Genomic DNA, 22,898 nt, shown 5'->3' with positions numbered 1-22,898 from the left:
GTTTCACATGATGTACTCTGCATGTAAGATACGTAAGCAGGGTGACATTACACAGCCTTGAGGTACTCCTTTCCCCATTTGGAACTAGTCTGTTGTTCCATGCCCAGTTCTAACTGTTGCTTCTTGATGTGCATACAGATTTCTCAGGAGGTAGGTCAGGTGGTCTGGCATTCCCATCTCTTTAAGAATTTCCCATAGTTTGTTGTGATCCACACAGTCAAAGGCTTTGGCATAGTCAGTAAAGCAGAAGTACATGTTTTTCTGAAACTCTCTTGCTTTTTTTGATGATCCAGTGTATATTGGCAATTTGATCTCTGGTTCCTCTGCCTTTTCTAAATCCAGCTTGAACATCTGGAAGTTCATGGCTCATGTATTGCTGAAACCTGGCTTGGAGAATTTTGAGCATTACTTTGCTAGCGTGTGAGATGAGTACAATTATGTGGTAGTTTGAGCATTCTTTGGCATTGCCTTTCTTTGGGATGGGAATGAAAACTGACCTTTTCCAGTTCTGTGGCCACTGCTGAGTTTTCCAAATTTGCTGGCATATTGTGTGCAGCACTTTCACAGCATCATCTTTTAGGATTTGAAATAACTCAGCTGGAATTCCATCACCTCCACTAGCTTTGTTTGCAGTGATGATTCCTAAGGCCCGCTTGGCTTTGCACTCCAGGATGTCCGGCTCTAGGTGAGTGACCACACCATCGTGGTTATCTGGGTCTTTTTTGTATAGTTCTTCTGTGTATTCTGTGTATTAGAAATTTATTGGAATGATTATGAGTAGGTTGGGAAAACTTGTTTAGATCTCTCAAATAAAAGAAGAGGGCAAAGAATACCAGAATAGAAAAGTAGAATAAAGCAACTTAAATGTTACTATAAGATTTCAATGAAAACAAGTCAGTTTGATGTGCCTGAAACATCCTGAGAATGTTTCAGGTGTCATCCTGAGAATGAAACACAGGTGTCAAGTGAGGCCAGGTACGCTACCTGTCCATTCAATGTAAAATATCCACAGCATTCTAGCTGCCAGTCTATCTTGTTCAGGAGGTGGGGGTAGACCTTATATCTCCTAAGTCCTTGATTTCCTAGTTCCCGTCTGATTCCCCTCTCCCTTGGCACTCTTCTGAAGCCATCAGCCTGCCTGATCCTCTACCACAGTAGCATCTCAGGAAGCCAAACCACAGTGAATGTAAAGACTAATAACCCTGCATGTGGCACAGCTTGCGCCAAGGAATAGAATCTAAATGAGGACTTTTTTGGTCTGAGTTATGCTGTATGAAGTGAAAAGGCTTTTTTAAACCCAAGAGAAGTTTTCCAGTTCATCAGAAGGACTCTTAGAAGCCCATACGTGTTCTCCTCCCTGATACCAGCCTTGTCTACATAACTTTGAGTTCTATAAACTCAGTCATAAGCATCTTCTGTTTAGCTGGAGTGTCAGCCCCAAGAAGGCAGAGGGCTTTTATCAGTTTTATTCACTGATATACCTGGTTCCTGGTAGGTGTTCAATGAATAGTTATCAAATGAACATACAGGATAAACAAATCTACTTTTCAAGCCAAAGCTTATCACTTTCATTTTTCTCACAATAACTTCATAGATTTCACTGTGAGCAGTATTAATCCTTTGATGTTGTCTTCGTGGTTTAAAGCATGTTATACAAGTTCAAGGTTATAGTTAGCATCACTTTGGTCTTTGCATTATGAATTGTTAGGTCATTGGCATGTTGGATGCATCCCCACTCTTCAGAGTGCCTAGTGGATCCTTGCTCCTCTGTGACCAGCCAGGAAGGAGTAGATTCAAGCCTGCATCATAAATCTCAGGATTTTGTCCTTTACCTTTTCTCTGAAGTGTGCAAAAGGGAATTAATGTGAGAACAGAAGAGCTTGGCTCTGGAATTTGGCCCAGGAGTATGAGCGGCTCTTTGTCTCATCTTCCGCCTTATAACCCACAGGCTGTTAGAATTCCCAGTTACGTGTTCTCCTTCCTGTGTTTGTATCATGTTGTTTTATGTTAGCAGGGGAAAGGAAGTCTCCTACAGACAACGAAGGACAAAAAGATCTTTTATATCCCAAGAAAGGCCTCTGGAGAATCTTTGTTCTTGACGTGTCTTCTCAGAGAAGCCACATAGTAAAGTGAACCAAAGTTGAGCCTCTGAAGTCAGGTAGTTGGGCTTATCCAGCCTTGAAGGTTGAAGACTGCAGCAAACCAGGTTCTTGGTTTCTTAGGTCATCATCCATCTCCTACCGTCCTTCAGGGACCTCTGTTATCACCCTTTCCGTCTGGCTGTACAATCTAAGGGGAGATGATCCTGGGTCCTCACCAAGGTGGTTTCAGGCCAGAATGAAATACAGACAGGCCACCAAGAGGAAGGAATGGAATGGTGCCGGCTCTGCCAGTAGGATGCACATCGGGAAACCAGGGTTGTTTTGCCACAGAGGTGGGAACAGTGATTCATGAATGGAGAGCTGGCTGGGGTGTTGGAAAACTCATGGGTGGGAAGCAGAGATTCTGAGGACACTGGTCTCTCCTGATCTGACACTCTTAATGATGCAGACACTCTGGCGGGCCCCTTGGCTCCATGGCCTCTCCACATTTTCGCATGCCACGAATATCCTCAAATACTTAAACTGGGACTGGGCAAAGCCTATTCACACGCATTACAGACGTCTGTGTCTGGGCATTGGTTTATGCCATTGAATGACACAGAGGGGAAAACTTTTCATTTTTTTTTTCTCTGTTTGTTTATTTCTCTCTGAATGATTCATTCTTAATAAGTTTCTTGCCCAAAGCCTGTTTCTGCAACCATGGGAAAGATTCCAGCATTTATTTCCAATGGGTTGTGACTCCTCCTGAAGAATCTTCTCGTCTTCTTCCAAGTCCCTTTGTCGCAGCACCTCGGGAAGTTATCTTGAAAAATGTCTGTCTACCATTCTGGACGTTTAGGGAACAATTTCGTGACTCTGTGTTTCTCATCTGCTTTGCGACTCTGGAAGCTTGCGGCTCCTGAGAACGAGGCTCAGAAGGGACTTATTCATGGAGAAAACATTCACCTCTTTCATAGATGGCCAAGATGACAGGGTGCTCATTCACAGACCCACCATCGGTGCTTAGCTATGTCAGTGGTAGAAGCCTCGAGGCAGCCTTGCACATTGAGTCCTGTGTTCTCGCTCACAAGGAGGACGTGCCTGGAGAGGGGTGTGCAAACAAGTCTCCCACACGAGGAAGACTGGGGCAAGAAGGGATCTCTCTATATGTATATTTAGAGTAAATCCCTGCTGGAGTGTTGACATAAGAGGATACCTGGCTAAAACCCCATATTTCAGGGTTTCTACTTATTGAGACACATGTTCTCTGTGGTCCCATAAGCAAAGAGGGTGCGGCTGCATGCAGAGCATCACTAAATCTTTGGTATTTTGAGAGAATTAATTTTTAAAATACTTTTTATTTATTTCCCTTGAAAAGCAGAGCCATAAGGCACAGTTCTGTTAAACTAAATATAAAAAATTAAAGAAAAAATCACTTTAAAGCCTGAATTTTTTTTTTTTTTCCACTGACTTATAGTCAACAGTATGGGTGAATGCCAGACACTGGGGAACTTAATAGGAGAATTAGGAAATCTGCAGGCAGGTAGTAAATAATTGGCATATTAGGGGAAAGGGCTCAGAGACAGAATTCCGGAACTCGGGCCAGTTAGGATGATAGCCGGGCTGATTTAAAGGGGTCGTTCTGAGGGGAGACTGTCTTGATGCCTCATTTTATCATTTTTGCATTCCATTTTCAAGGAAACTCTACTTAGAGAATTCTTTTTATTCCATTTCTAGGGAAACATTCAGATAATTCTTTTCCTATATTTCCTTAAGGCGGCAATCTCCAACTATTTTTGGCACCAAGGACCAGTTTCATGGAGGACAGTTTTTCCATGGATGGGGGAGGGATGACTCAAACACATGATGTTGATCGTGCACTTGATTTCTATTATTGTGACATCAGCTCCACCTCAGATCTTCAGGCATTAGATCCCAGAGGGTGGGGATCCCTGCCCTAAGGATATACCAAATTATTAACCGTCTGAGCTTCGAGGGACGCTCAGGTGGTAAAGAATTTGCCTGCAAGGCAGGAGACCTGGGTTTGATCCCTGGGTTGGGAAGATACCCTGGAGGAGGAAATGGCAACCCACTCCAGTATTCTTAAGCCTGGAGAATCCCATGGACAGAGGAGCCTGGCAGGCTACAGTCCAAGGGTCACGAAGAGTTGGATACCAATGAGTGACTAAGCACACACGCAAATTATTAACATATTCTTTTAATTGATGTAATCTCATGGGATTTCAGACAAAGCTATCAGTTCCCCAAAGGTAACAAAGTAGAGTTACATTGACTTCCCAAGGTTTACCCAGGGCATAAGTTACACTCCCTAATTTATGCTTTGTGTTGGCCACACCTTATAGGAAGCGGAGAGCAGCTCATTACTGGGACTGTTTAGGAAGGTTTGGGCAGGGTTAGTGTATTTTTGGGGAGAAGGCAATGGCACCCCACTCCAGTACTCTTGCCTGGAAAATCCCATGGATGGAGGAGCCTGGTAGGCTGCAGTCCATGGGGTCGCTAAGAGTCGGATACGACTGAGCAACTTCACTTTCACTTTTCACTTTCATGCATTGGAGAAGGAAATGGCAACCCACTCCAGTGTTCTTGCCTGGAGAATCTCAGGGACGGGGGAGCCTGGTGGGCTGCCGTCTGTGGGGTCGCACAGAGTTGGACACGACTGAAGCGACTTAGCAGCAGCAGTGTATTTTTTGGGGGGACTTCCCAGGTGGCACTAGTGATAAGAACCTGCCTGCCAGTGCAGAAAATGTGAGAGACAGGTGTTCAATCCCTGGTTGGGAAGATCCTCTGGAGGAGGACATGGCATCCCATTCCAATATTCTTGCCTGGAGAATCCTATGGACAAAGGAGCCTGGTGGGCTACAGTCCATAGAGTTGCAGAGTCAGACACACTGAAGTGACCTAGCATACACACATGCAGTGCGTTTTTATCAAAGAGAGGACACAGCTAAGAGCCTTGCCGAAACCCTGGTATTGCTAAGCAGCAGGACTGGAGCTGCCATCACTGGAGAATCAGCCTTTCTCTGGTGTTGTAGATGTATGTTTGCTAATTCTGTGCTTGGAGGAAGGGCATGTCTGTTCACTGCAGCCTCTGGCCTCCGTGGCAAATCCCAGTTAAAAGTAGATGTAAGTTGCAGTGCCCCAGCAAACAGTTGGTGTGAAAGTTGGCCCTTGTCAATATCGCAGTTGAGAGGCGTCATCGCATAATCCGCTCTTAGCCCGTCTCCATCTGCAGGCTTAGTGATACTTTGTGAGATGAAGCTAATGGAATATTCAGGATTAGTGCTGTTAGAACATGTTTATGCCTCTCTGTTCACAGGAAACTTTTGGAAAGATGCCAAAAGTCTGAAACTCTTTAGATTGAAAATTTTTTTTAATTAATTTATTTTTTAATTGAAGGATAATTACTTTACAGAATTTTGTTGTTTTCTGTCAAATATCAATATGAATCAGCTATAGGTGTACATATGTCCCCTCCCTCTTGAATCTTTGGTTTCATTGTAAATAGATTATATGTGTTTGAGTTTTAGAAACCAGATAATATATACATGGGCTTCCCCGGTGGCTCAGTAAAGAATCTGCCTGCCAATGCAGGAGACTGAGTTCGATCCTGAGTTGGGAAGATTTCCTGGTGAAGGAAATGGCAACCCACCCCAGTATTCTCACCTGGGAAATCCCATGGACTATAAACAGATCATATATAATAAATATCTGTAAAAGTATATAATGTATATTTACATGATGCATATAAATATATATTTCCTTATTTTTTGTGTTCCATTTTACCTGAGAAGTTTGGGTTTTTGAACCTTATTTTCTGCAGTTATAAAACGAGAACAAAGTTTTAAGAAATGCCCAGGCATGGAAGGGAGTGTCATTTACAAAAGCACCAGACAATAGAATGTGATTCTTTCTTCGGGAAGACTCATGGTTTCTAGGGTGTTCATACAATGTTAAAATTTCTCTTACAGCTCCAAGATGGGAAAGATGAATAAATGGCTGAAAAGTGAAGCTACATGGAAATGATTCTCATATAATAATAAAGTGGTCTAAGAATTGAACGAGTGTCTTTTTAGGCTGTCTTTTATGTGCAGCTTTCCTAGATCATCACAATATTGCTCAATTCCCAACACTTTGTAGTATACACTGTGTACCCGGAACCACCACCTGATCTGCAGTTCTTGTCTTTAAATATAGGTTGGGAGATTAAAATTGACCTTTACACCCTTCCATGTGTAAACAGATAGCTAGTGGGAAGTTGCTGTATAGCGCAGGGAGCTCAGCTCAGCGCTCTGAGCTGACCTAGTGGGCTGAGACAGTTGGGGTGGGGTGGGGTGGAAAGGAGCCCAAGAGGGAGGGGATAGGTGTATACATATAGCTGATTCACTTTGTTTCATGGCAGATATGAACACAATGTAAAGCAATTATATTCCAATTAAAAAAATCCAGGTTAGTGATAATAAAATTCCATTCTTACCTACAGGGCTGTTGATGGATCTGGTAGACACAGTGCTTTTTGCCTAAAATGTGATGCAAGTATTTCTTGTTACTGTTCAGTGTGTGACTTGATTTGGCTGCAGACCTATGTAAACAATGATGTGGGACTTGATGCTTAGTGAGTTGTTTGCTGCTGCTAAGTCACTTCAGTCGTGTCCGACTCTGTGCGACCACATAGACGGCAGCCCGCCAGGCTCCCCCGTCCCTGGGATTCTCCAGGCAAGAACACTGGAGTGGGTTGCCATTTCCTTCTCCAATGCATGAAAGTGAAAAGTGAAAGTGAAGTCGCTCAGTCGTGTCCGACTCTTAGCGACCCCATGTTGTTTAGGTGATAGTAAAAACAGGCCGCTGAGATTACTTTCCTGGTAAGTTTAGTACCAGGAGATTATATCTGTGTGTATGTTGAACCTCAGTGTTTTAAAATTGTTTTTTGAAGAAATGTCTACATATTATTACAGAGCATTCATTGTTGTCTTATTAAACTCTTTAAGCTAATCACCTCAGCTCTATGCTTCTCTCAAGCAAACTTCCAAAAATAAAACGTTATTTTCCTTCAAACCTTTAGTTTTTAAATAATGAATATTTATGAGGAATACATTTTTCCTTAGTTGTCAAAATGTTATTATTACTAATTTTACTATTACTGCTTTTCATTGGAAGGAATCATAAACAACTTATTGTAACAAAGTTTTAAAAATGTATTCTTTATATCATGATAGAAATCACTGTATAATTTTTTAAAAATTGTGTGTGTGTGAGAGAGAGGAAGAGAGAGAGATGAAAGCACATCAAAGGAGATTGTCTCCATCTGAAGAATGTTTCTATCAAATATAACAGATATAAACATAGCTATTTCTAGTCTCAGGGGACAGTAAGAAAGAATGCTTTTCACTTCAAGCTCTCATACTAGTTTCCTCCATTTGCTTTTCTACTTCAAAAGTAAAGATGTCATAGAAAATAAAGGGGTATTGATACACGGTTTATCTTAGATGAACCTTGAAGACATTATGCTGCGTGAAAGAAGCCAGACACAGAAGGTCACATATTTTGTGATTCCGATTGTGTGAACTCTCCAGAATAGTAAATCTCTAGCAACAGAGATCATATTCATGGTTTCCATGGTCTGGATCAAGGGGAAAGTGAAGAGTGACTGCTTAATGGATACTGGATCTCCTTTGGTGGTGATAAAAATACTCTGGAACGAGACAGAGCTGATGGTTGTATAACAGTTTGATGGCTACATGCCACTGAATCATAAATGGTTAACATTATGTAATGTGAATTTCACCTCAATTAAAATAATGAAGTTGTTAAGAATAATAAAGGTATCATAAATACCATATACAGAAAGCATGTTTCAGTAAGTCAAGAACCTTATGTTGTGCGTTTCCTCACAAAGCCCTCTTTATAATGTGACTTAAATCCAGAGTGACAAAGAGCTGTTCAGCAGTCATGTCCATGGAGAGTGCAGGCACTTGCAGGATCTTTCTGAGTCATTTCCCCGCTTTGGTGTATTGCCAAGGGTTTTCAGTTTGATCTCTGAATATCGTTCCCATCTGTCTCCCCTGTCCTTTCCACCACCTCCACTCCTAAGTCAGGCCACCCTTGCTTCCTGGTTGTGCTGTTGCAACACTTCCTGCCTGAGTAGTCTTCTGCTAGGCAGCCCCCTGACTTGTCTTTCTTCCTGGCATCCGTAAAGTCTTCCAAGTTCACAGCCTCCATCATATCCAGGTACCCATTGGACTATAGACCCTCAGTGGCATTCCATCCAGAGCAGAGAAGGCCCCACTCCTCAGACTGTATGCAAGACCACTTTTCAAAGTTCAGCCTGTTTTTATCCAGCGGTCATAGACCGTCTGTTTCCTCTTCAGGGCCGTCCTAGGCCAAATGTGTGGTCAGGCCAAAGTGCCCCATGTGCCCAAGAAAGTGAGGACTTTCCCCACTGCAGCACTTACCTTCCTGCTCCTTTCTACCCTTCACCGTCTAGTTTCTGGGCTCCTGTCTGAGCTTTGAAGCCCTGTTGCCTTGAAATCCATTGACTCCTTCCCAGAGGAGTTCCTTAAGCATGGTGAGTGCCATCACTGGCTCTGTTAAATGCTCAGAGTACATCATGTGAAATGCCGGGCTGGATGAATTACAAGCTGGGATCAAGATTGCCGGGAGAAATATCAATAACCTCAGATATGCAGATAATACCACTCTAATGGCAGAAAGTGAAGAGGACCTAAAGAGCCTCTTAATGAGGGTGAAAGAGGAAAGTGAAAAGGCTGGCTAGTAACTCAACATTCAAAAAACTAAGATCATGGATTTTGTGGATCGTGAAGTCCCATCACTTCATGGCAAATGGATGGGGAAAAAGTGGAAGCAGTGACAGATTTTATTTTCTTGGGTTCCAAAATCACTGTGGACTGTAGCTGCAGCCATGAAACTAAAAGACACTTGCTCCTTGGAAGGAAAGCTATGGCAAGCTTAGACAGCATATTAAAAAGTGGATATTTCACCTTGCCTCAGTCCGTATAGTCAAAACTCTGGCTTTTCCAGTAGTCATTTATGAATGTGAGAGTTGGAGCATAAAGAAGGCTGAGCCCAGAAGAATTGATGCTTTTGAACTGTGGTGCTGGAGAAGACTCTTGAGAGTCCCTTGGACATCAGGAAGATCAAACCAGTCAATCCTAAAGGAATATCTCACTCCTGAATATTCATTGGAAGGACTGATGCTGAAAGTCCAATAATTTGGCTACCTGCTGGGAAGATCTGACTCATTGTAAAAGATCCTGATGCTGAAAAGACTGATGGCAAAAGGAGATGGGGGCAGCAGAGGATAAGATGATTAGAGAGCATCACCGACTCAATGGACATGAATTTGAACAAAGTTGGGAAATAGTGGAGGACAGAAGAGCCTGTTGTGCTGCAGTCCATGGGGTTGCAGAGAGTGGGACATGACTTAACAACAACAGAAGCTTTGTGGTACCGCCTGCCTGCCCTTTCCACCATCTGCCTCACATCATAGCTGTATCTGTGTGTGTGCAAAGGGCTGGCAGTTTCTCCAGAACTACCCACTCAGTGAACTGAGGAGCTAGGATTTATTTTCAACTTCACTGGGCTCAAAGATGCCACTCTGAACAAATATTCAGCTACTTTCTGCCCGTTAATTTTGGACCTCTCCATCTTCCCCTTCTCCCATGCCCACCTGGCACCTTGCCATTGCGCATAATAGGTTCCTAAGAAATGTTTCTAGAATGGGCCGCATTTGTGCTTCTTTTCTAAGAAGTCATCTCTTTAAAGGGACAGTACAGACTCTTGTTTAAGAGAGAAGTGAAGCACAAAAACATGCACCGGGGTTCAGCGTCTGTGTCCTGAACCTTTTGCGTGTGGCCTTTAATGTCCACTTAACAGAAACATTGATTTAGAATCATTGTGGCCAAATGTCCTTGCTCAGTTCTCACCATTTCTCTGGACCTCTTTCTAGTCTCTTCCAAAAAGTATTTGGAAAAGACCAGAGTATAATTGGGCCTCTTATTTATATATATCTGGCCAATTATATATATATATCTGGGCCTCTTATTTTGAGCCAAATAAGTCGCTAAGTTTTATCTAACTCTTTGTGACCCCATGGACTGCAGCAGGCCAGGTTATGTGTTTGCATAATGCACGTGCCAGGTGATAGAGGGTCTGTCTATCTTGATGAGTGAAAAATAAAGTGAGAGAGTGAACATCTTTTCTTGGTATATTATAAATCAATTTTTAAAGGATACTATTTGAATCATTTGGAATTACTTTTCTTTGTTTTTGGAGAAGGAAATGGCAATCCACTCCAGTACTATTGCCTGGAAAATCCCATGGACAGAGGAGCCTGGTAGTTTTAGTACTGCTCATTTAGCTATTTGATAAACCTGGGTTTTAATCTTAACCTATCTGTAGGTCTTTCATTTTTATCAGGTGGGACAAACTGGGAGAGTAGTATTTACATGTATACACTACTATGGGTAGAATGGTTAGTGGAAAGCTCTGCTCTGTGATAACCTAAAGAGGTGGAATGGGGAGATGGGAGGGAGGTGTAGGGGAGGGAGAGGATACACACACACACACACATATACATGTAGCTGATTCATTTTGCAATACAGCAGAATATATTTTGCAACACAACATTATAAAGCAATTATACTCCGATACAAACAATTGTTTGGGTTGAAATACAACTGGTTATTGCTCCATTTTTAAACATTACCTTGGCAAGAAAACAGTCATGTTTTAGACCATCAGTTAAATAGAACAGTTTTTGTGTCCTTGGCATTTTCTAAGAAATAAGTAGCTTAAGTGAAATCAAACATTGAGAGATTTACAAAGAGAATCTGTCTAGGAGATAAGTTTAATAAAGATTTTGTTTTTCAGAGGCAACATTCCTTTGACTCTTTCTTATCATAAAAGTCTGTGTGTGTTTGGTCAAAAATCAACTTCAAGTGGATTTATAATTTCAAAGAAATGCCAAATCCTGTAAAAGATCATAATCATTCATTCTGAGTTTAAAAGGAGATTGGGGGAGGGAGAGTAGTCCTCTAGAAATTAAATTTTAAAAATCTAACCCTGTTTTAAAAATTTCAGTACCTTTGTCAAGGGGTCAACTTGTTAGGGAGAAAAAAATATAAATTTTGACAACAGTTATTATTTTTTAATATTTATCTACATATTTATTAGCTGTATCATGTCTTAGCTGCGGTGCACAGGCTCTGTAATTGTGGCATATGGCTTAGTTGTCCTGTGGCATGTGGGATCTTAGTTCCTCAGTCAGGGATCGAACCCACATTCCCTGCATTGGATGGCAGATTTTTAACCACTGGACCACCAGAGAAGTCCCAACAGTTCTTCTTTTAAGGGGCAATAAAGATATCTCTCCATTGTTCTAGAGTGAAACTGTGATTCTTTGGGGACATGAGTGAACAGCTAGAATCAAGAGCCTACTGTTGACCTCTCTCTTTTTTTTCTTCTCTTCCGTCTGCAGGTGACCTATCTGGGTAAGGTGCCCACCACAGGCATGCAGTTTTTGTCAGGCTGCACAGAAAAGCCAGTCATCGAGCTCTGGAAGAAGCACACACTAGCCCGAGAAGACGTCTTTCCGGCTAATGCCCTCCTGGAAATCCGACCATTCCAAGTGTGGCTCCATCACCTCGACCACAAAGGGGAGGCCACGGTACACATGGATACCTTCCAGGTGGCCCGCATCGCCTACTGCACCGCCGACCACAACGTGAGCCCCAACATCTTCGCCTGGGTTTACAGGGAGATTAATGATGACCTGTCCTACCAGATGGACTGCCATGCTGTCGAGTGCGAGAGCAAGCTGGAGGCCAAGAAGCTGGCCCACGCCATGATGGAGGCCTTCAAGAAGACTTTCCACAGTATGAAGAGCGATGGCCGGATCCACAGGAACAGCTCCTCAGAAGAAGCATCCCAGGAATTAGAATCTGATGATGGCTGAGTGAACTGAGAGAGCTTCAGCAAAGGCAGCATTGGTCAAGGAATTCAAGATGATAGACGGATAAGCAATGATTCAAATTTGGGATGAAAAGACTGCCAAATTATTGGCCGACCAAGCTTTTTAAATTCAGAAGAGCAGTTCTAAATCTAAAGAAATGTATTATTAAAGTAATTACGTTACATTGAAATCTGCTGCTGCTGTGACTATGAGGAGGGTGGGAGTGTGGATGGGGAGGGAAGTTCTAGACTTTTCTTTTTCTTTTTTTGGCTCATTTTCCAATGCCTCCATTGTAGTTCTCCATGCTGATTTTCCCCACTCTTGGTAAACATACTGCGGTTGATATTCAATGCACCATTCCAACTTGCCTTATGAAACCCAACAAAAATGTCAGATGCACCTATAGAATCCCTGGTTGTGGGGGGAGATGGTGAGTGCTAATGCTGACGAGGAGGCCTCTGGGCTTAAGGAACAATGCAGAGCTCCTCTCCCCTGGCTGGTTTCAGATTCTCTCCTCAGTAAGCAAATCAGCACAGCTTTATTGAGCTTTATAACTAACAACCTGATAGTTGGCAGTTAATTCACAGTTAAAGGCAATGCTTTTATTACATAGTGTATCCAGTAGCACCCTGTTCTTATTGTATTCACTTCATCGATTTTCTTAGAATACTTGCAACTACTAATAGCCCCTTTCCGCCACTGCCCCATCCACCCTCTCTGCCCTTCCAATCCACTACACCATCCCTCCAGGATTGCAGTCTCAACCTACATGGCAGGACACCAAAAGGGAAGACAATAATAACCAAGGAAATGAAAGAAGCAGTCAAACAATGTGGGAGCTTCAAACCACCACCACAGAAAGTCCAGAAAAAGGGAATGAGCAATCATCGAGTATACAAAGCCCATGTGGGCTATCCTTTCTTCAACTGCAATTTATGGTAACTTATTTAGTTGATGATCCTATCTGATGACTCTCTCACGGCAAGCTTCATATCTGAGCTGGTATCACTAAGGAAGCATTGACCCATCACTCAACATGGCACTCGAGTAGGGAACGGATTCTATAAACCAGACTTATCCAGAGAACCTATGTCCATTCGCAAGGGGAATCTGACCTTCTTCTCTTCTAATTGGATTGCTCTCTTAGGGTCAGAGTTGCCAGTTTGTTGGGTATTTCTAATGAGAACTTTTCACTAAGACAGCCTGAGTTTTCTTGGTTTGATGGATCTTTAAATACCATAAATGCAAAGAATCAACACTGAGTGACATTGAAAGTACTGGTGAAAACCCACACATTTAAGGCCGAGAGCAGAGGAAGTTTTCCAGGTGCTGCTGCTCCTTTCTGAGAGTCTGTTTTGAATCCTGGTAACCATGTCAGGGGCCCTGGGACACCTTACAGAAGCCTTAAATGAGAGTTTATAGAATCCAGAGAAAAGTGGTGTTGGTGTTTTGGTCTGTGTATCTGTGTGTCCGTGTATGCATTTGTGTGTGTGTATGTGTGCCCCCGAGTGTGGGTCCCATCTTAAGGCATGTAGAATAAGCATGGAGTTGTATTGAGGGGAGCACACCTTCTGGAGATCCGCTTGCTGCTTCACGACAAATGTAAACTACTCTTTAGCATAAATGCATTCATTCTTTAATAAAAAATATGTTTGCATTAAAAAACCTGAGGAGTTTCATATTGTATATGGCGTTCCTTTTTTAAGTAAAGAAAACCTGAGGGACAAAACAGATCAAATTGAATAGATGTCTGTTTTACACATGAAAAGCGTTAGTCTCTCAATTGCGTCTTCCTGTTTGCGACCCCATGGATTGTAGCCTGCCAGGCTCCTCCATTCATGGAATTCTCCAGGCAGGAATACTGAAATGGGTAGCCGTTCCCTTCTCCAGGGGACCTTCCCCATCCAGGGATCGAACCCAGCTCTCCTGCACTGCAGGCAGATTATTTACCATCTGAGCCACCAGGGAAGCCCCAGTTTTACACATGCTGCTAAGTTACTTCAGTCGTGTCCGACTCTGTGCGACCCCAGAGACGGCAGCCTACCAGGCTCTGTCCCTGGGATTCTCCAGGCAAGAACACTGGAGTGGGTTTTACACATGGTAGTGTGTATATGTTTATGATGCTCTCTCAATTCATCCCACCAGGCTCAAGAGGAAGGGATATATGTACACATATAGCTGATTCATATTGTTGTTTAGCAGAAATTAACACCACGTTAATAATTATATATAGTAAATTATATATATATACTATATATAATTATATATAGTAAAGTAATTATACTCCAATTTTAACACATGTTTAGAGAGAATTCCCTATTTATTCAATTTAATTTTTTTTATATTTATCTTTAAATACTCCAATTTAAAGATAAATTTAAAAAATTAAATTGAATAAATAGGGAATTATAAATAGGGAATTATATATAGTAAATTTTATATATATATACTATATATAATTATATATAGTAAAGTAATTATACTCCAATTTAAAGATAAATATATAAAATTGAATAAATAGGGAATTCTCTCTAAACATGTGTTAAAATTTGATCATCAATGACTTATTCCTTGATGGTGTTTAAAAGCATCTTGCTTTATTTTTGAATACTATACCTATAGATAATGACTGCCCCTTCATTGAGGTCAACAATGGAAAGAGTTACTTAGTGTGATAGTCTTATTTCAGAGGAGAATCTTCTGGAACATTTTGCAAATGATGGCTATTTATAAAATCTCACGTACCTCTCGGGAGAACCTGCACTGAAATCGTGGAAGGTAAACACGAAGTGATTTCCTTCTGACAGAACTGGTTAAAAATGTCTCCTCCAGGCCATGATTTCTCAGAATAGCCCCATTAATCAAATAAGGCAGATGGCCCTGGAGCCTGTGTGTCTTGAGCAATGCCCTTCATGGGATCAGTCACAAATATAAAGGCTTTGAAAGTGAAAATATGGGTGCCTGCTAATGAGAAGAACTCAAGGAAGAATTACTACCTCACTCCTCCAAGGAAAATGGCATTTTCTTTCAAGTTGAACTTTTCTCATTTCCAGGTTCACTCTATTGTCCTTGAATATGCTTTGAAGAGGGGGAGAAAAAAAAAAAAAGAACCCAACCAGCATATATTTCCAAACAATGCCATTTTCCTCTCTCAGTAAAATTTGGATGGTAAGGGCACATATGGTTATTTATTGCAGAAGGCATTTGCTGGTATTTTTCTCAGGGTACCAAGTATGACGTGCTATGTAATCAGCTCTGAGAACACGGGCATGAGCATGTGCTTAGCGATTAGTAAGCAATTTAGAGATAAATACAGGACGACATCTTTCAAATAACTAATGAAGTCTTCTGGGACAGCCAATACCAATTCCCCTCAGAGGGGAGATTCAGACTTGTGTTATATTTTAACCGTTTGTTTCCTCCACTTTTGTACAATACTTTCTATACCAGTGGTCACAAAGCATTTTTCTCAGTGTCAACTCGTAAGCCCCTCAGAAGGATCCTATTGGTGGGTATGGCATTCAATATAGAGATGAAGAAACTAAGGTTCAGAGACACTGTATACCTTGGGCAAAGCAGCCCAGCTCGGGCATGTTTAACGGGGACTAAGACCCACTAACTTCTGATCCAGGGCATTTGCTCTATTTTGGATATTTTATTTTCATTCCTTTTAAAACCCTCCAGCTTATTTTAAATTAGCATACGAAGCCACTAGAAATAAACATCTTTGCTATTCATTTTTGAAGTATTTTTTATAGCAACAGAAAAAGTTTTAAAAGCAAACAAAGGCCCGAGACGTTTTATTTGAGCACGAATAACATGATATTTTTTGCATAAATGTTTTATTGGCTGTGGTCAATGGATGAAATACTCTCTCTACCCTAAAGAACGAAGATGAACTCTTGGTTTTGTTTTTCTTCTCTCTCTCTCTCTTTAGTCACTAAGTCGTGTCCGACTCTTGGGACCCCATGGACTGTAGCCTGCCAGGCACCTCTGTCCATGGAATTCTCCAGGCAAGAACCCTGGAGTGAGTTGCCATTTCCTCCTGCAGGGGATCTTCCTGACCCAGAGATCGAACCCGAGTCTCCTGCACTGCAGGCAGATTCTTCACCAACTGAGCTACTAGGGAAGCCCTTTGTTTTTCTTAGGGTATGTTGTAACTTTGAATCAGATCCTTCTATTACAGGATTCTATAGCATCCTAGAATTTCCCTTCATGACATTCACTGAGGTTTGCAATTATACATTTATTTGTATAATTATGTAATAGCTTTATAAGCCTCTGGAGTGGAAATGTCTTTAAGATGGGGATTTTTTTCTCTTTTATTCACATCTTATCCCTTGCTTTATCACAGGGCTGATCACCTAATAGGAACTCAGTAAGTTTCTGTTAGCAGGATGGAGGGAGGGATAGACAGAAGGAAAAATCTTTGTATGAGGCTTTGGTTTGCAAGTTCCAGCACAAAACCCTGGAAGGAATCCTAGAAACGCTTGCCCATGTCCTTCAAAGGTGAGCAAATGGGCTTTTTACTAAAGGCAAAAACATCATTCCTTACCTAATTCCAGAACAAGTTTGTGGCTGCTTATAGATAAAGAATGTCCAATGTGAGCTGTATGATTGAAATAGAGCAAACACTATCCCAGGGAAGTGGACAGATAATGTATTTCGAGGCACCTGCATTTAATAGATTACAGAATTCTTGTCTTACATTTGACTTTGTTTATTTCTGTGTCAGGAGAGAGAGAGAGTGATGGGGGAGGATGTTTTAATTTTCTGATAGTATGAAGCATATGAATTTAACTTTTCCCCCCAAGTTTGTACTTCAGAAAATACTTTTTTCTTTATCCTCTCTATCTGCTTTTCTCCATTTTGGCTCTCCTCCTCCTCTCCCTCCTCCTTTCTTACCTTTCAGCTAAATTATGTACATAACACCATCCTAGACTGTCTCTGATTTTAGCAGGAAAGAGCATATATTATGCTCTGCATCTGAGATTACTTGTTTTGGTTCATGGTCCATTGATGCAAAATTTGACAAGATTGTCAGACCCTGCCAATGATCTTAAACTGCTTTTATTATTTTTTTTTTCCCAGTCATATGGAACATGATGACAATTCTCCATAGCCTAGTATTTCTTAGGCATTCCTAAAAATGCGATATCTTCTCATCTCTTCAATATACCTTAGACTAAACTGCAGTAAAGAGAAAGAGTCCCCTAATTGTCATATTCTTATTGATCTTTAAGAAGCTTTTAAAGATCTTTTTAATCTTTAAGAAGCTTAAGATGCCAAGGTTGGGCTTTTGGAGTAATTTTATGGGATGCCTTGTTCAACTTAAGAACTTTCCTTGCTTTTTTTTTTTGAAAGAGTTTCCAGCTGATAATAGTCACCAGAGAACTATGTTTATTACATAAACAAAACTTAGAAAGAAAAACAACTGATGGGTAAAGAGAATCACTAAGAGGAAGAAAAAATCTAAACCATCTCCATTTGGACATTTGCAAATAAACTATATTTATTAAAAATGAATCTAAGACATGCTCTTGTACACTTGAGCAAAGGTGGCATTCACAGAGAGATTTGGGGAACTGTTTCTCATGGCATGTCCTCGTAAGATTAGCTTGGGTTTTGCTTTTGCACCCAAATTTAGGCATTGAAGCAGAATCTGAATAGTTTTTTTTGCTTAGGAAACTTAATGATTTTCATTCAAAAATGTTCTCAAGTTCCTGCTTTTCAATAACTTGACTTAGAGGCTGCTACAAGAAAGTGCTGATGTATTCTGAAAATAGAACTAGTGATGTATTACACGTAATTTCAAGTCCTTCATAAAAATCTCCAATAATGGGCCATACTTTCATTTCTATAACTTCATTTGACAACTGTTTTCTTAATGGTTTTATCCATTTATCTAAACATACATAATAGACTGATGTTGAGTCATTTGAAAATGTTACCAGATTTGTGAAATAAAATGTGACATTACATGGGACCTGCTTGATTTCAACCCTGTCATTACATGGCCTGATTACCATTCCAGAATTTTTTGTCTTTGGAGGGCAAAGCTTAAAAGAAACGTTTAAGGTAACACCTACTTGCAAAGAAGAGCCAAGAGTTGACTCCATTCCAAGGTAACTTTTTAATGTAAACTTGGGATTAAATAAGACTAAGGCTCATCACAGGCCTGAACACAGTGGTTCTGATACCAATTTTGCATAGAAAAAGTATAATAATAAATGTTATTATGTTCATAATTGGCTTACCTTCATGTAGATGCTATTATTGTTATAAAAACATTTTAATTGGGGGATTAGGATGGAATTAGACCTTTAATTCAAGTCTTTCACCAAATTATCTTTTGCCTTTCTCTGTTTTAATTGCAACAGCTTTTCCTAGGCTTTAGACCACACATTTAGAAATTAGCACAGTAAAACTTCATTAATTTAGCAAAACCAATTAGGAGTCTGTGGTGTTGGCTTTGAAAAGCTCAAGTTTTATGCTTATTTTTAATAAATAAATAAGATTAATTAACGTTTTTGAGAGTATTTGCCTATTTTGGAAAACACTGCTTCCACATATTCAAATAACAATTTGCTAAACATAGCATAATTTCAGCATAAGTAGAAGCTGGTATGACTGCAAGTGAGGCTTTGATTGCTGGTTTCAACCTATTCTTCTCTATTTATTAAAATGGGTTCTCTACAAAGCAACAGATACTTAATGCAATTCTAGAATTCAGAGTACTTGATGGTAATAAAATGCCTATTTTTTAAAAATACAGAGTACTTACATATATCTTTACCTTTAATTAGTATAATTGTTTGATTTAACCATGACCCCTCAAAAAATCCTTAAATGACTGACTCTTTTGTCTCGCAGAAACATCAGTATCAAAACAATTGAAATAGAAGTTATTTTCTGATCACAATCTTTAATAATTTACTGTTACTAGTTTTTTCCCCCTTAAGTTATCAAGATGCTAAGTCTTGGTGAATCACCTTAAGAAGCTCAGTAACTCATCAGGATCATATAAAAAGTCAATTAAAAAGTCAATTATTACCAATTATCTTTAGCATCTGGTTTGTATATGAAGTTTAACATTTAATAGTTTTTTTTTTTCCAGATCTGTGAATGTGTGTATCACTTGCAGTGATATATCAACAAACTACCTGATCATCATATTTGCCCCATCAGTGTGGTGTCTGAGGTTCTGAGGGTAAGAACACACAGAGTGGAGCTTGTGGTAGAGAGAACCAGGGGGCAGTTAAAACAATTGTGATCTTTGAGGCGTCACATTCTAAGCACCACTGTATGAAAAGTTGTGCTTTACAGAGTCAATAGCATTGCTTCCTGAGAGTCATTTCTTCCTTATTACTACTGGGGGAAAGATGTGATACATCCCACACATGAGGAAGCCTCAGAAATGGGGAAAAACATTTTGGGGGATCCCAGGGAAGCTAAAAAGGCCTGGAACCTGGAGGTAAAACGTAGCATCACTCTGGTGCTGAGGTGGACCTCCAAAGCCGAAGTCTTGTTTATTTCTTCTGTTATCCTACTCTTGATACAAGCCTTTCCCATGACTTGAAGTGTCATCCAGGGATGGTTGATGTCACAGAACAGCAGCTTCTGAGGAAGACAGGAGAGAGCTCTGCATCGCCTGCCATTGACCTCAGTCAGACCAGCTCTGTGTCCTCAGATAACTTTGTCTTCTGTCTGCCAAGTGCCTCCTGAGGGCACTATATCCCTCAAAGGCCATGGTAACAGGAAGCTCTCTGGATTACCTTATTTCTGGGTTAGGAGGAAGAACCAGCTTCTTAGGTGAACACAGAATCTCCAGTCCCACCACTCTTCACAGACTCCAGAGCTCCTACTGTTCTCAAAGTCAAATCTGCTCATGCCAGACTTTTGCTTTAAATCTTTCTGTAGCCTCTTCATTGTCTACGAGAGAAATGAATGAATGTCCCCACTCTTTCCTTTCCTTCATGTCCCCACTCCTTTCCTTTCCTTCACCTACCTTAATTTTATACATTAGTATGATAAACAGCTCCTTCAAGAGCAAGCTGGTTCTTACCTGCTAGTCCAGGCTCAGAATTAAACCCTTGTCCTGCATTGCCCTGGGCAATGAACTTAATGCTTCAGGCCTCGGTTTCCTCATCTACAAAGTGAGAATGGGCGCCTAACGCACACAGCTGCAATGAGCGTTAAACTAGTAAAATATGTATGAAGCATTCAGCCCCATGCTGGCACCCCATGAGTGTTCAGCTGATGCCACTATTTCAGGGTTTTCATTTTCACCTCTCACTCCTCCACAGAGAACTATTGGATAGCCTAAAGAGTTCTTTGCAGTTCTCCCAAAGGGCCAGAACCTGGGCCTTGGCACACCCTGCTACCCTCTTTGTGTTGATTTATTCCTTCCTCCAGGCTTCTGCAGACTTGTAAAGATATTTTCACAACCACCTTGACACAAGTCTATTACTTGGTTCTGGGTTTACTCTACCCCTTGATCTGGGAGCTCCTAGAGCAATGCTGTCCTATAGATCTATCCTGACAATGACACATATAATTGAAAATATTTTCATAGTCAAACTAAAAAATTGAAAATAAATTGGATAAATTAATTTAATAATGTACTTTACTTAACCCAACTATCTAAAATATTACTTCAACACATAATTAATACAAATGTATTAATGAGATATTTCATATTCTTATTTAAAACTCTGGTTTTCAGTACATAATTTACACTCTGTAGTATATCAAGGGAGAAGGCAACGGCAACCCACTCCAGTAGTCTTGCCTGGAAAATCCCATGGACGGAGGAGCCTGGAAGGCTGCAGTCCATGGGGTCGCTAAGAGTCAGACATGACTGAGCGACTGCACTTTCACTTTTCACTGTCATGCATTGGAGAAGGAAATGGCAACACACTCCAGTGTTCTTGCCTGGAGAATCCCAGGGATGGGGGAGCCTGGTGGGCTGCTGTCTCTGGGGTTGCACAGAGTCGGACACGACTGAAGCGACTTAGCAGCAGTAGCAGCAGCAGCAGCAGCAGCATATCAAGTGCTAAATAACCATGCCTGCCTGATACAGTTGTTTGAGATCACATATTCCAAGAGGTTGAGAACCATGGCCTGATGCCCTCTGCATCCACAGAGCCCATCTCAGTGGCTGACACATAGAGGGGCTTGTGGATTGGGTTTAATTAATCAGAAGACTTGCACAACTCCATTAGGTATGTAAGTGTGTTGTTGTTGTTTTTAATTTTATTTTATTTTTAAACTTTACAATATTGTATTAGTTTTGCCAAATATAGAAATGAATCTGCCACAGGTATACCTGTGTTCCCCATCCTGAACCCTCCTCCCTCCTCCCTCCCCATACCCTCCCTCTGTGTCGTCCCAGTGCACCAGCCCCAAGCATACAGTATCGTGCATCGAACCTGGACTGGCGACTCGTTTCATACATGATATTATACATGTTTCAATGCCATTCTCCCAAATCTCCCCACCCTCTCCCTCTCCCACAGAGTCCATAAGACTGATCTATACATCAGTGTCTCTTTTGCTGTCTCGTGTGTTTATGTGCTGAGACAGTAATACCGAAGTATCACAAACTGGGTGGTTTAAACAACTATGGTCTCACAGATCTGAAATTTAGAAAGCTGAGGTCAAGGTGTCAGTACGGTTGGTTGCTTCTGAAGTTGTGAGGAAAAATCTGATTCATTGCCTCTCCTCTAACTTCTGGTGGTTTCCTGGAAATTTTGGCATTCCTTGGCTTCTGCTCCATCACCTTGCTCTGTGTCTTCATGTTGACATGGTCTTTTTCCTCTGTGTGTGTATGTGTGTGTGTGTGTGTGTTAGTTGCTCAGTCATACTCGACTCTTTGCCACCCCATGGACTGTAGCCCACCAGGCTTCTGTGTCCATGGAATTCTCCAGGCAAGAATACTGGAGTGGGCAGCCATTTCCTTCTCCAGTATGTTTATCTACCTGTCTCCAAAATTCCCCCTTTAATGAGAACATTGGTCATATTGTATTAGGGCTTCATTTTAACTAATTACATATGTAATGATCATATTTCCCAATAAGGTCACATTCTGAGATACTGGGGATGAGGATTTCCACACATGAATTTGGGAGTGGGCACAATTAACCCATAATGATAAGGGAGGTAATAACATTGAGTCGTATTTGGAGTTCATGGCTCAGAGGAGAAGAACCTGGATTGCTCTACTTTGAATTCAACACTTTTCCTCCTCCTGCCCCTGTGGGAAGCCCACTTTGTGCTTGGTTTCTCTTGGCCAGCTAGGGTTGTGGTTGGGTTATCAAGGTCGGAGCAGACAGTTCTTTGAAGTATATTTTCATTTAAATGCTTTGAATTTCCTTGTGAAATAAAATTAACATGGTTCTTAAATACACAGGCATTTCATGGAGATGAAATTTCCCTGTATTTGTCCTTCCCCATCTTCCATTTCTTTTTGTAATTGTTTTCTTTCATTAGGTCGGTATCTGGTAATCGTTGGTTTTGGTTGTCTGCTGAGAGAAATGAGGTTGTGAGAGAAAAGAAGTTTGAAAACTAAAAAAATAAGAAAGTCTGAAACAGGCAGGATGGCCTTTTCTGTGTGTGTGAGAACATTAGCCAACTCTTAAGGCCAAGTTTTACAGGCCAAAGTTGGTCTAAGCCAATGCCCTCATGGAGCCCCTTGTGTTTTTCATTGGGAATTGGTGTTTTCCAGGCATCTCAGTGTAATCCAACTAAAATCCCCACATCACAAAAAGAAGAAGACTTTGAAGGCCAGGATTTGGGATCTGCCAGTAAGTCGGGGACTCTGGTGCATT

The 22,898-nt window shown here is 41.0% G+C and overlaps 1 protein-coding gene across 1 annotated transcript in view; it reads left to right on the top strand.

The window, feature by feature from the left end:
• The window catches only part of PID1 (phosphotyrosine interaction domain containing 1), a 264,178-nt gene extending 250,439 nt beyond the window's left edge, over positions 1 to 13,739 (top strand). Inside the window, exon 3 of the mRNA XM_027515348.1 lies at positions 11,596 to 13,739. Coding sequence (XP_027371149.1) covers positions 11,596 to 12,072 — 477 coding nt within the window. The 3' untranslated portion in view covers positions 12,073 to 13,739. The remainder of the gene's footprint in view (positions 1 to 11,595) is intronic.
• Positions 13,740 to 22,898: the final 9,159 nt, after the last annotated feature.

The sequence above is a fragment of the Bos indicus x Bos taurus genome, chromosome 2, assembly GCF_003369695.1.
Source record: "Bos indicus x Bos taurus breed Angus x Brahman F1 hybrid chromosome 2, Bos_hybrid_MaternalHap_v2.0, whole genome shotgun sequence".
Taxonomy (NCBI): domain Eukaryota; kingdom Metazoa; phylum Chordata; class Mammalia; order Artiodactyla; family Bovidae; genus Bos; species Bos indicus x Bos taurus.
This window is presented reverse-complemented; position numbering and strand designations above follow the sequence as displayed.